At 43.2% G+C, this 12,679-nt stretch overlaps 1 protein-coding gene across 2 annotated transcripts in view; it reads left to right on the top strand.

The window, feature by feature from the left end:
* The window catches only part of ADAMTS2 (ADAM metallopeptidase with thrombospondin type 1 motif 2), a 199,217-nt gene extending 188,565 nt beyond the window's left edge, over window positions 1-10,652 (top strand). For both annotated transcript variants that reach the window (XM_075509370.1, XM_075509372.1), the window contains exons 21-22: window positions 984-1,073; window positions 5,419-10,652. In XM_075509370.1, coding sequence (XP_075365485.1) covers window positions 984-1,073; window positions 5,419-5,882 — 554 coding nt within the window. In that variant the 3' untranslated portion in view covers window positions 5,883-10,652. The remainder of the gene's footprint in view (window positions 1-983; window positions 1,074-5,418) is intronic.
* Window positions 10,653-12,679: the final 2,027 nt, after the last annotated feature.

Genomic DNA, 12,679 nt, shown 5'->3' with positions numbered 1-12,679 from the left:
TTGTATTTATTTGAAATGCCTTCATCAAATTTATACTTGTCTGCTATGTCTGCCTGGGGTGGCAGTTCTCCGTAGCCCCAGTTTGGAGCAGACTTCCCAAATGTAGAGCTGTTGAGTGGCCGATGGGCTTCATGGGCACGTGGTTGTTCTCTTCTCACGGTGGGGAGCACCGCTTGCCCCAGGACAGCATGAGAGGCTGGGGCAGACCTCAGCACAGCAGTGATGGCTGGATCTGGCCAGCAGACGACAGCTCCCCTGGGTGAGAAGCACTGCCTGAATCCGGCCCTGTGCCCCTGAGACGTGCTGGGCTTGGCAAGAGGCTGCTGGCTTGTGGCTAATCAAGGGCATCATGTATAAAGATGCCTTTTTGCTTTACCCTCCTCCAGCGACAGTCCCAGCCTTCTTTTCCATTCTGTCAAGCACAAGTTATCTTCAGGGGTTATCTGACTCAATTTTTTTAAGCTATAATAAATTTGTTCCTACTTAATCCAGGACACAAATGCCTTTATCCTTGTTAGCTTTTCAGCTGTTTGCAAATGATACTTGTGAGATCATTTTGCATACTCCTGTTATTAAGTAATTCGTATTTTTCTTTTATTCCTGATGTATTTCTCAGGGTAGCTTTTGATTCCTAATTAATTAGAAACAAGCTGTCAATTATGGTCTCCAATAGAAAGATTTTGAAGAGGCAGTATAACTAAACTAGACTGGATATCTCTTAGGACATACTTAACGCTGCGTGAGAAGTACTGCTGGAGAACTGGCCTTCAGGCTGTCTTCAGCGTTGGCTGTCGAGTGCTGGGCACGTGCTATAGCAAACTGGCAAAACACCACCCTCTGCCCAAAACTACACAGCCTGGTCATAATCCCCCCCAGGCTCCTTCACCATCGGAGCCCACTCACTCTCTTATCCACTTCTGACAAGTCAACTACTTAATGCTAACATATGTTGTGTTACATCTTTTTTTTTTCCTCTATTCAAGGAAACGTTTCTGATCCTTCAAAGAAAACCTACATGATACAGTGGCTGTCAAGACCTGATCCAGACTACCCCATCCAGAAAATATCTTCAAGTAAAAGACCCATTTATAACTCTGCCTTTGCCCTTAAATGCATGCCACATCGAATGTGGACTTTGCCTTTTGCTCTCTTCTTCTCTCTATGCGGAAAGTTCCCTTGACTTTGCCAAGTTTAAATCTTGGGCTGAATCTTTTTTTCACACCAGGCACTTGGTGCTCGGTGTCTTTCTTCTCTGGAGCTTGCGTAGCACTGGTGGTGGAGGTCTTGAAGTGTTGGATGTGTGAAGTTGGATCTCCACAGTATGTTGCAGTCCTCTGAAAGGGAGCTGGGATCGGTTTGCTTGTTGCTTGGTGATGGTGAAAAAAGGCTCTTACTGGTTCCTGATGTTCAGTTTGATAGCAAAACTGAGAACTTATTGTGAATGTGATCACATCACAATAATGACACCTTGTAGTGCTAAAGTTCTCCTTTATCTAAAAACCCTAAATCTCATAACTCTCTAGTTTCAGTTCGCTGACAGGGTAGTCTGATGAGTGAAAGAATTTTTTCATTCCATTTTCCTTTGCGGTGCCGTTGCTTTACTCTCCCTTGCTGCTCATTTTTTATTCCTGACCCTCACATTTATGTTTGTAACCCATGGAGGGCTCACTGGGAAGCAGAAGCTCAGTTTCTGTCGGTACTTGCCGTGCTGCTATGACGCCGTCTGCTCTCGCCAAACTCCTGGTGGTGGTTGGAAATATTTTTCCTTGAGAAAAGCTGCATTCATTTTTCCCGCCGCACAGTTTTTGCCAGTTTCGCGTACTTTCACTTTAGAAACGAAGCCGAAGCAGAACAGGCATGGTCCATGTTGAAGGTTGCGTAGTGGTGTTTTTCTTAACCTGGCGGAGGCAATATGATGTTTTCATTGACTACGATGTCTCCAGCTGCTCAGCACGGAGCTGTTTATACTCATTACATCTTTGGTCTTTTTTCACCATGTGCATGTCTGACTTGACTGGTATGGTTGTATGTGTGCGTGTGTGTGTATGCTCTATAGATGTGTCAACTGGCAAACATAACAGTGTGAACTACTACAGAATTACCTCAATTTTTATTGCTTTTTTTGCTTAGAAGAAGAATTTTAGAAAAATGCCTTAATGTTGAAATGTAAATGGCATTAATTTACCAGATCCAGCTTTAAGTATAAACAGTACACTGGTACCTTGAGTTAATCTTCATATGGAGTGTTTTTACTTGAATGATAACTGTTAGAAGGCAGTAAATTTAATCTGGGGTTAATTTGCACAGTGCATATCCATATCTTCATCAAGACAGGATTGTGACCTGACTTACTGAAATTTAACTGGCATTCCTGCTTCACCTTCCGTGTTTGTGTTGAAGATCTGGAATTCACAAGTCATAAACCTGTTTGTGACAGTCAGTACCAATAGTAGAAGTGTATCAACTTTAAAACCGCAGTCTTGGAGCAAATTACTACCTTATTGCATTGATCATATTCTTTGGAAAAGTGGCATTTTTGAATCTTTGGGTCGTCAACAGTGTAGCACTTCAAACTTGTCATTATCATGTGATCACATATTTAAATTTTGCTGTTAATATGATAATTTCCTGAAACATGTTAACAATTTACATGACAAGGTGAAAAAGCAAAGACACGTATCTGGCACTGAATACTGTTATGTAAAATAATTGGTGTTTAACTGTATAAATATATTAATGACTGTTACCTTTAAATAGACAATGTTTAGTGATGTTTCAAGAGATGGGTGGCTATAGAGAATGGTGCAATAAGGTATCTGGGCATTGTGCACTATGTCTATATGCACTTTGGTTTATCAGGGATATTTTATTAGTGTTTTGTATGTATTTAACATAATATTAAAGATGTGCCAATTCAGTTTGCTTTTCAATATTTTTTTATGAGACTAATGTGTACCAAAGTGACTGTGAAACTGATTTATTTTTTTCTTACTGATGTTTTGAAGATATACTTCCAGTCTGTCATGCATACTGCAAGTAAAAATAAATAAAAGTTCAGCAAATCTGGATATTTTGGTTTGGATAGAGGATAAAAATTTCATTCTGACATTCATAAGTTACAGAGTTATTTATATAACTTATCAGATGTCACTAAACATATTACATAATGCAGTTTTATTTTCATGTATTTTTAAGCTTGACATTACGTATTTTTGATAGGAAAAAAGGCATTTTTCTAAAGGTGCTTTTAGTGATTCTTACAAAGCCAAGAACAGATCTGCCTTGTTGAAACTACATTTAAATGTTATATCTGTTGGCTTTTATTTTGCAAGCCATTTGGAGAAGCTTGCATTAAGGTCATGCAACACAAGGCAAAATGTTCAAAGGGGACTCTACGTGGTATGTAAAAAAATATATAAAGCTGTCTAGGCACATGCAGTCCTTCGTATAGAGTTGTGCATGCAGATATGAACAGTTCCAGCTCTCAAAGACTGGTTTGAAAATGTCTCCAAACCCAAGGTACTATTCTTAGGTTCCTAAGGAAGGAGTCGTTCTTTATTTCCAGCAGCATCTCAGTTTAGCACTTGAAAAATATGAAAATGAACTGACACATTGGAAAATAGGAACCAGAATTTTGCTTTTCTGCAGCAAATGCAACAATTGGGGCATAAATACAATGCAAGGAAGGTGTTTCCACCTTCCTCAGCCAGCACTAGCATTTTAAAGCAGCAGCAACAGTTACTAGTTTATTTTAGACTGGTATGTTTGCCAATTAAACACCTATAATGCCCTATTTTGTTGACGGAGGATGAGTGAAGAGGCAACACCTACGCTTTCTGAGTTCACTTGATATCTCTGAACCCGCTCTGGTTCTCTACTTTGCTGTAAGGTTGCTGACAGGGTAAGTCAGTGTTCGTAGCAGGATGGTGAAATACGAGCTCCAGTAACACGCTGACTTGAGCACGCTGCCTGCCATCGGGTACGCTCTAAATAAAGGCGAGTAATTGGAGTTACTCATCCTTTACTGTAAGAGTAGGTGGAGATGTAGTAAGAGCAGCGTGAGAGGCAGAAGTGATTTCATCTCTGTCTCAGCACTCTGGTCACAGAGAAAATATTTTGTTACTGATTATGCCAAGTGTTGGTCAGGCTGCCTTTCTCCTCAGCCCTCTCCTCTCCTACAAGACAGAGGAAAGACTCCTCTGTCTTTCAGCATGGGCTGGGTGGTGGGATTTTTCCTTCACTGCAGTTCCCGATAGTTCCTGGCTCCATCACTTCAGCCTGGAGGCAGAGGAGCTGTAGAGCGTGTGTGTAGGACAGAGGACAGGTAGCTTTCTCTCCAAGGAGCCTGCTAACCCCTCACCATCCATCCGCCGCCAATTCATATGGTCCTCTACCTCCTCTGAGCAGAAATCACAAGGGCTTGAGTAATCTCTGAGTAGGCTTCTGTTTATGTTTCTCAGACAGTTTGGCCAGTTCACCTTTAACGCCTTAGCCTACACTTTGCCACCTGTATTTCAGCAAGATCAAGATCTGCCCTAACATCTCTATTATAGTGCAGATTGTCTTAACAGCTATTGACAGCTTAAAACCTATCGATTATCATTCTTTCTCTTTTATTACAGTCTTCCAGTCAGTGACACAAAAATCGGGACTTGTTACTGAGTCTCCCAGTCACTAATGGACTGGCTTGGCTCCATCGTGCTGGAGTTTGTTGTTCTGAAAATAACAGCTCCTTCTAGGAGGAGAAAAGCCTTACGCTAAATGCACCACTTTTCTCTCGAGCAAGGGACATACTCGGGCGATGCTGCTGTTTTCAGAATAGAGGTACCTGGCAAAAATACCATTGCAGTGGGAGGTGGATTAATTCTGAGAGTTACACGGTACACATCGAAATAAGACTTGACTTTCTTGAGACAGTCCAGATAAATATAAATTACCCCTGATCGTGGTTAGTCACTGTTAGATTGCAGAAAAGCATTAAAAGGAGCGAAGGAGGGGAAAAGAGATTTCTCAATATAAACCTTGATGACTTTCTGGGTGTTTAATGTAGCTTTAGCAACAACACAGCACTACTGGTGTGTTTCAAACTCTAAGCCAAGGCAGAAACACAATTCATCGTGGCTGCACGGTCTTCAGGGTAGCACTTCCAGAATGTGAAGCCAAAAATTAGAGTGTTACGGTCTATAGCGTGGATGGGGCTGGTACAAACAGTTCAGGTCGGCTTTTGCATCCTGTGAAGTGAGTTGAGTTTTAGGTTTAATATTAAGCCTGCTTCTGCTTATAGAAGGCTCATTTGCCAGTTGCCCGTCCCACTTTAAATACCAAACCCTCTGCCCACTGCCAAAGCTTCAGCTGTGTTTCTTTTTCTGATTAATGTGAAGATGCTCTTTATTTATCTGTTCCCTTTTTCTCTTTCAGAAAATCATTGTCAAGGAGACAAGTCAATGTTTTGTCGCATGGAGGTTCTCTCTCGTTACTGCTCGATTCCCGGTTACAATAAGCTGTGTTGCAAGTCCTGTAATATGTACAGCAACATAACAGAGGACGACAATGTAACTGATTCTAACGTAAATAAGAATAATGTCATTGAGGAGGAGCTCCTGACAACCCTCAGCCCTCGCACGGGAGAGTCCACCACACGGTCTGCCACCAGCCCTCCTCTTGTTTCCAAAACACGTGCACCTCCTTCCAATGCAACCGAGGAGCACCCAGAAATCAATGCGGTGGATGTTCCCTATAAAATCGATGGGTTAGATAACGAAGTGTCACAGCACAACATCATTACACAGAGGAGGATACCTTATGAAAGGACGAGGAATCAAAGAATTCAGGAGCTGATTGCTGAGAAAAGGAAAAAAGAGACTCTTAGGAAAATAAACTAAAATGGAAATAGGGCACAAACAACGTTTTTCTCTTATAGAGATGTTACCAACATTGTAGTATTGCCCATGTCGTAGAGACTAAAAACGGGGAAAAATCAAAGTGGTGCTATGGCAGAGATGCCAAATTCTAAAGCCTACTATAAATGGGAATGACAGATTGTTTCATAAGTGCTAATCTGAACACTTTGACGGCTAGGTTTACAGGGTACGGTAGAGTATTCGTGCAATATCATTACAGCATTTCACTCACTCCAAGCAAACCGTAATACCTAGGCCAGGTTAGCAGGTTTCTTTTTTATGGGCTCGTTTAAGTCTTCTATGCCTGTGTAAAACCGCTTGGGAATAGTCATGGGAGTTACACGTAGGATGGAGGAAAACAGTCCCAAGACATAATAAATCCCTTCAACACTGACAAGCAGGTGGTCAGCAATCCTGTGATGCTTCTGTGCATTGCATAAACCTGGGCACTAACTCAGCCCCCAGTTCAGGAAGGTACTTAAGGACTTGCCAGACTAAGCTTAGCTGACTTCGGTAGAGCTGCTCCCGTGGTTACGGCTAGGCATGTGCTTACATACTTTTCTTAACTGGGACTGCGTAAGAAAATATATAGAAAATTCTGTAGCCGTATATTTATGTGTAAATTAAAAACTGGCAAACAGTAGTCTACATATTTCCATAAATAATTTCAAAGGATTCTCCGAAACTTTTGAATACATGCAAGACATTTAGTAGGGTAGATCCGGCCAATTGGACTGACAACATCCTAGGCTTTCTGTTTACAATTATCCCTATTTTTTATAGGTTCCTGTAATGCAACAGCCTCAGTGATCTTTGTTGGTTGGTGCTTTTTTTTATTGGTCTGATTTTTTTTCTACCCACATACTGTTTAACTTAAAGATGACTGGATTCTTGTTGCCTTTTCTTTGGTGCTTTGTTAAGAAAACATTTTTTTTTTTCTCCCATAGGATGAGGTTATTTTGGAGGAAATAATTTTGTATTCTCTTCCTTTCCTTAGGACAGCTTTATTGGTGCAGAAGTGAACAATTGTTTGCTGTGCCCTTACGTATACACGTACATCCACACACACACACGTGTACTCACAGTACCAGGTCTGCTAGAAACTTTAAGATGTGTAACCTGACAACCCTTTGAGTACTTCCTTTCCCCTCAGGGTCATCATGGTTTTCATAGGTCATTTTGAATTCCTGGTTGGAGATCAGAAGATGAATTCAGCTTGGCTCTAACACCACAGAGATGGGGACCGTGCACTGGGTCCTGCTGCGGGTGGCATCTGAGCAGTTTTTCTCCTGTCTCCTGGCTTGGACTCTTCCGTTTGTTTCCTCTTTGCTGGTAAACCTCCTGCAGAGACCAGGGCTTCCCTGAAATCCTCCTTTTACCACTAGGTAGGTCTGACGGCTCCTCGTTCAGATTTTCCAGTCTGAGAGTAAGAAGTCATCCTCCAGCCTGAGCTGGTCTTAGTTTGAAGCAGCGCCAGTAATGAGCCTGTATATACAGTCACATCATTACTGGAAATGTGCTGAGTTTCCAGCAATGTGTAAGCTCTTCTGTGGCCCGGCTGCTGGCAAAGAGTTTCAGAAGTATTGCAAGGTGAACCACGTGTGGCTTCCTGCAACCCTGCCTTCTGCCCTCGACCACCACGGCTGAGTGAGCTGCCCAGTCTCCTCTTCAGAACAGGCGAGTCCTGCTGGAAAGGAGACGAGAGCCTGCAGGAGCAGCAGTCTTTGCAGCACTGAGATGTTGAACTGTTCTGGCCTGAACTGTGGCCAGAAGGCTTTGAAGGACAAGACCTAGTATAAGAAAAAATACTTTATGGAAATACTAGCCCAAGCAGAGAAGGAATGTTTTCGGCTGGTGTGATGGCACCAAGCGTCCCTTCTTACAGAGGACTGGGGTGATACACTTGGGTGAGTGTTTAGGACCAGCTCAGATGGTACAGGGGTGGGAGTTACACTGAAGACCATGAAGACCGGGAAGCATATAACGGGCCTGGTAAAAGCCCAGAGCACTAGGAAACGTCTCCTGGGCCAAGCAGATGTGGCTGCAGATGTGAAAGCAGCAGCCAGCTCAAGCAACAAAGTAATCTGTTCTGGTTTTGAAAAGCAAAACTAAAGCTCCACAGTTTGGCAGCATTGAGCAGCGGTTGGCTGGGGCAGTGGCAGGAGTCTCACCTCAGACTTTAACTTGTGAGACACTAAGCATTTTCCTGCAGGCGAAGGTTGCTTATCTTTAGTTGCCTGCATGGTAGCCTTCGCTCACCCCAGCCCTGCTCCCTGGCCTGGGGGCTGTTACAGAGCCACGATGCACGGGCGAGCCCGGTGCTGGCCCCAGGAGCCTTGTGTCAAGGGATTTGAGGCTGCCTACAGACAGGACAAGTTTTAGTAACAGCATAGGCTCAGGTCACATCTGTGCAAAACAGAACAATGCAGTAATGAGCACTGAAGGGAAAAAAACCCACCATGCTATTTATAAGCAAGGAAGACGTGTCTAAATCAACATCATTCCAGCTGCTGTGCCATGGAAGACACAAGCTGTAGCTGGGCTCCCAGCCTGTAGACATAGTGAGTATTTCTTGCCTTCCACATTTCCTTTACACAGATGTGGTTAGTGTGAAACTCATCTTTTCCCCTTCAAGTTATTATCCTGCTTTTAGCTCTGTGGACAATAAAAATAAACCACAAGCCCCAGCTTTTTCATAGCCTAGAAGCACATCCAAGTATATGATAAACTTAGGAAAAACCCTCACAAACCCAAGCATAGGGAGGGGTTGGGGCTTGAAGTTAGGCAGGTGGGGAGATAGAAGTTTGCTGCCTGGATGGTACCAGTCTTACTCTCTGGGACTTTGTGGAGACCCATTTCTCAGACCTCCAGAAGCCTGAGATAACCCATCTAATAGCTTCTGTTCTTCCTTAGCATCAGGAATAGGCTTAGTCAACCAGGCAATGTGAAGAAATGCCACAGGAGGAAGTGCCCACAGCTCAAATGCTGCCTTACAATAGCCTCTTCTGTCCAAAGGACTTCTAAGTGGTGTCCCAATTACAAGTGGGGCAGGAATTGATTTGGTGCAACTTCAAGTGACCTTTCTGCAAGCAGCACGAGGAAAGGCCTGTTCCAGTGCGGAGGCCCAATGTTTTAAAAGGTCTCGGCAGTTCTGTGCTGAGCATTTCCAGCTGTCTCCCAGTGGCCAGGACTGCTGTAGGCTGCACAAGGTCAATTCGCAGGGGTTCACTCACTCACGTGCGGCATGGATGCCCTGGCTGAACTTGCAAAGCTGGTTCAAAGTTCAGAAACTTGACCGCTTTGTTCTTTCTCCAGAGTGAGTCAGTTCGCAATCAAACAAACCAAAAGCATTTTTCCAGATAAGGCAGAAACTTCTGCTGCATCTTGGAGCGGGAACAGCCTTCCAGAAGGCTGGTGTGGTGCTACGCTAGGTCTGGTGTTCGTTAGGAACCTGATGCAATGCCTAGTGGCATCTGCATTTAGGAAGGGCTTGCTCCCTTCTCAGTCTCACCTTTTGGGAGATTTAATTTGATTTATTTCTTACTGATTTTAATTCTACTGAATATTTCTCTAGCCGTTATTTGGGGAACACTGAAATGGTATTTGAAGGAGCAGCTTCAGTCTAGATTGTTCAAGACAGTGACACACTGCTGGATACAGACTGGTCCATCTCCTTATGGAGCAGAGCCACCAGCTGCCTTCTCTTTACAGTCTTGCTGTATGAGGGGGAAAAAAAGTCTCTTCAGACCAGGAAAAATGCCTTCTTTTCAAGCTGGCATGAGTTTTTCAGAAGGTTTTTTTTTTCAGCAGTTCCCCATGATGGTGGTTTCCTAAGAACATGTACCTCACTTCTACTGGAAAACACAGAGCAGAGCTCTATTTATAAAGAAAAAGCCCAAGGCAATAGATGGGCTTTTGCTCTCAGCTGATCTTCATTCCTTGTCATACAGTGGAAATTCTGGTCATTTTTTGGTTGGTTGAACTTTGACAACTGTTTCCTCTTCTCTACAATGCTGTAATTGGGCAAGAGCATCATCGTAGTGTGTCTTCTGTAACCATTTTGCTGTTGCCCAGGTGCTGAATTTTGAGACATAATGAGCAGAGAGTGGTATTTTAATGTAACCTAATCCTCAGAAACTAAAGCAGATTTAGAAGTAAGTATATTCCTGCAGAGACCATCTCGGAGATCTGAGAGCTAAAGCAATGTGCTCCCATTAAGCAATGCATTTTGTGATCTAACCATGCAAGTACACAGCTTTCTAAATGGTCATTTTTCTGTTGGTCTAAACTTAAAAATCCAAGTGACAGCCCCCCATGAAAAAAAAGATCCCAAACCAATTCTGGTTCCTTTGGCTCCAATCTACTGCCATTTTTTTCACCAACATTTCTTTTAAAATTTCTGTAATCTGTTATGAATGCATCACTTTTTATATTCATATATCCATTCACTATTTAGAGTCTCACAACATCTCCATAGAATGCTTTCAGATATTTCAAGAATTCTAGAAATGGTGCTTTACCAGTACTCAAAGGGTTTTATGTTTTATGTTATTACGTAATGCATTTAATGTCTTATTTACTCACCTACAATGCACAGTATTAGCTATGTTCATCTGAATATCTGTATGCAACTTCCATTCACTTACATATGCCTTAACACAAATTGCAATAAATAGCCATTTCTTGTATATTAAAAATGTATATACAAATTAGAATCTTTAATTTTATAATTTATTAAATTCAAAAGTCTGTGTTCTTTTGCAAAGTGTTTGACTTCTCCCTGTGCTTTTTTCATTGAAGTAACGTTATGCAGAGATGCTGGGGGAGGAAGAACCAGCATCTTCAGACTCAAAACCAATTCAATTTCTAAAACTTTGTCTTAATGAATTGGGATTGGGATACTTGCTGCCAAAGTCCTATCTCCTTATTACAACATCTGTTATCCAAGGCCAAATATCATGAAGTCACTGGACCAAAACCCGAGTTGATAACTGCACAGAAATTAATCAAACTCATTTAAACCTGCTTGAGGCTCTTAGCCTTTACATTCGGTTGAAATCCATCCTGGTCCATGTATCATCTCCTTAAAAGGCTCAGTTATTTCGGCTTCTATTCAGGACTGATGAGCAAATTCTGCTTTGCATGTCCCAATGATAAAATAATTGCTCCTTTCCATTAAATTTTTTGCATACATTTTCCTGCCGTATCCTGCCTGCTCATAGCCAGTTCCCTTTAAAGCATAATTGAATCTCTCCCATCTAATTGAATTTTGTTGCTTGAGGATTTGAAAGATCCCCGCTTACTTTGATTACTCAGTTAGCACCACACAGTGCATTCAAGCCCACCATGTTCTTTAATCAGGTAACGAACCACCTCAGCATTTTCAATACCGAGAAGACATTTACTTACTTAAATGCTCTGATAAAACAGCGGAGCAGCCAAAACCTGGGTTTCATTTCATGGGACAATTCATATAATAACTAATTTACAGCTGTGACAAGGGTTGTTGGCTTTTGCTTTCCCAACCCAAAGATTTGGAGATTTTTAGAGTGGCCGTGGTAAAGGGTCTCATGTCCATAGCCCAGACACAACAAACGCCCATGGTGGGTTCAAACAGATCCAACACCCCTCCCTCCCCGCCATCTTCCTCTCCGTGTCTGAAATGCCTAAAGATGACAATTACAGGAGGCCATTTCTTCCTCTCCTGGCCTACATCAGCTTTTTAGCACCTTTGCATCTATTATTCAGACTTGGGCAATAACTGGTGCCCGTGTGGGAGCCCGGACAGACGTCCACATGCATACACACGTGTACACAGGGGCGGCTCTGGCCCCTCCAGGTGTTAAAGCTCCTGAGCATCATTTCCCTGGCATGGGCATGATGCCACATGCAAAGGGAAGTGACAGGATTTTTTTAACTTAAAAATCTACCTCATCTCTAAGGGGAAATATTGTGGTCATCCCCTGGGCCCTGCTGGGGGACCGTCACTGCTTTGGAAAGCCCATGAGAGCTTAACGCCTCTTTCTCCAAGCGTATCTGAAGATGAAAGCAGGTACCTGCCGTGGGGCTGGATGCGCCTGGGAAGCCATGCTTTGGGAACAGCTCTGTGAGTGTTTGCCCCAGGAGCCTCATCCAGTTGAAGGCGTCATGCTCATTCCCCCAAAATCGAGTGACCCAGCTCGGGTCTCATTGCAGATAACAAATTCCTTCTAGGAAGCCTGGCACTGCAGGGAGTGCAGGATCACAGTGGGTTAAACAGCGCTGAGTACATCACTAGCGAGGATCCCTTTACCCAGCTCAATGCAGCGTGTGCGTTAAAAGCAGAAGCTCTCTGGCAGTGGAAGGAAAGGAAACGTTATCCTAAAAGAGAGAAGCTGCAAGAAAATCTTCTCGTTCACATAGACGATGTCCGTACAGTATCCTACTCCCATGGCATCCACAAAACACCAAATGCTGGTGCTTTGCCTGTTCCTGAATCCAAAGCCATGCCTGGCTCTGTGCGTCCCCACAAAAGCAAACCCACCACACGTGATACATTGGCAGCAAGCCAGAAGCTAAATGCCAAAACCATGCATTGCGCTGCAAAATGGGTCTCAACATTTGCAACCTGTCTTCTGTGCCTGAGGACCCCATCCTGAGAAGGTGCTGAGAGGAGACCCCACTGTCTTCATGGGAACCACTGCTCTGGCCTTGGAAGAAATAAAATTGGCTCGTGCACTGCTGAGGCTGTAATGGGGCTGGTGCTGGGCATTATCAGGGGGCTCAGCTTTCTGATATAC

This window comes from Mycteria americana, chromosome 8 (genome assembly GCF_035582795.1).
Source record: "Mycteria americana isolate JAX WOST 10 ecotype Jacksonville Zoo and Gardens chromosome 8, USCA_MyAme_1.0, whole genome shotgun sequence".
Taxonomy (NCBI): Eukaryota; Metazoa; Chordata; class Aves; order Ciconiiformes; family Ciconiidae; genus Mycteria; species Mycteria americana.
The sequence above is the reverse complement of the archived record's forward strand: the minus strand, read 5'-3'. Positions and strand labels throughout refer to the sequence as shown.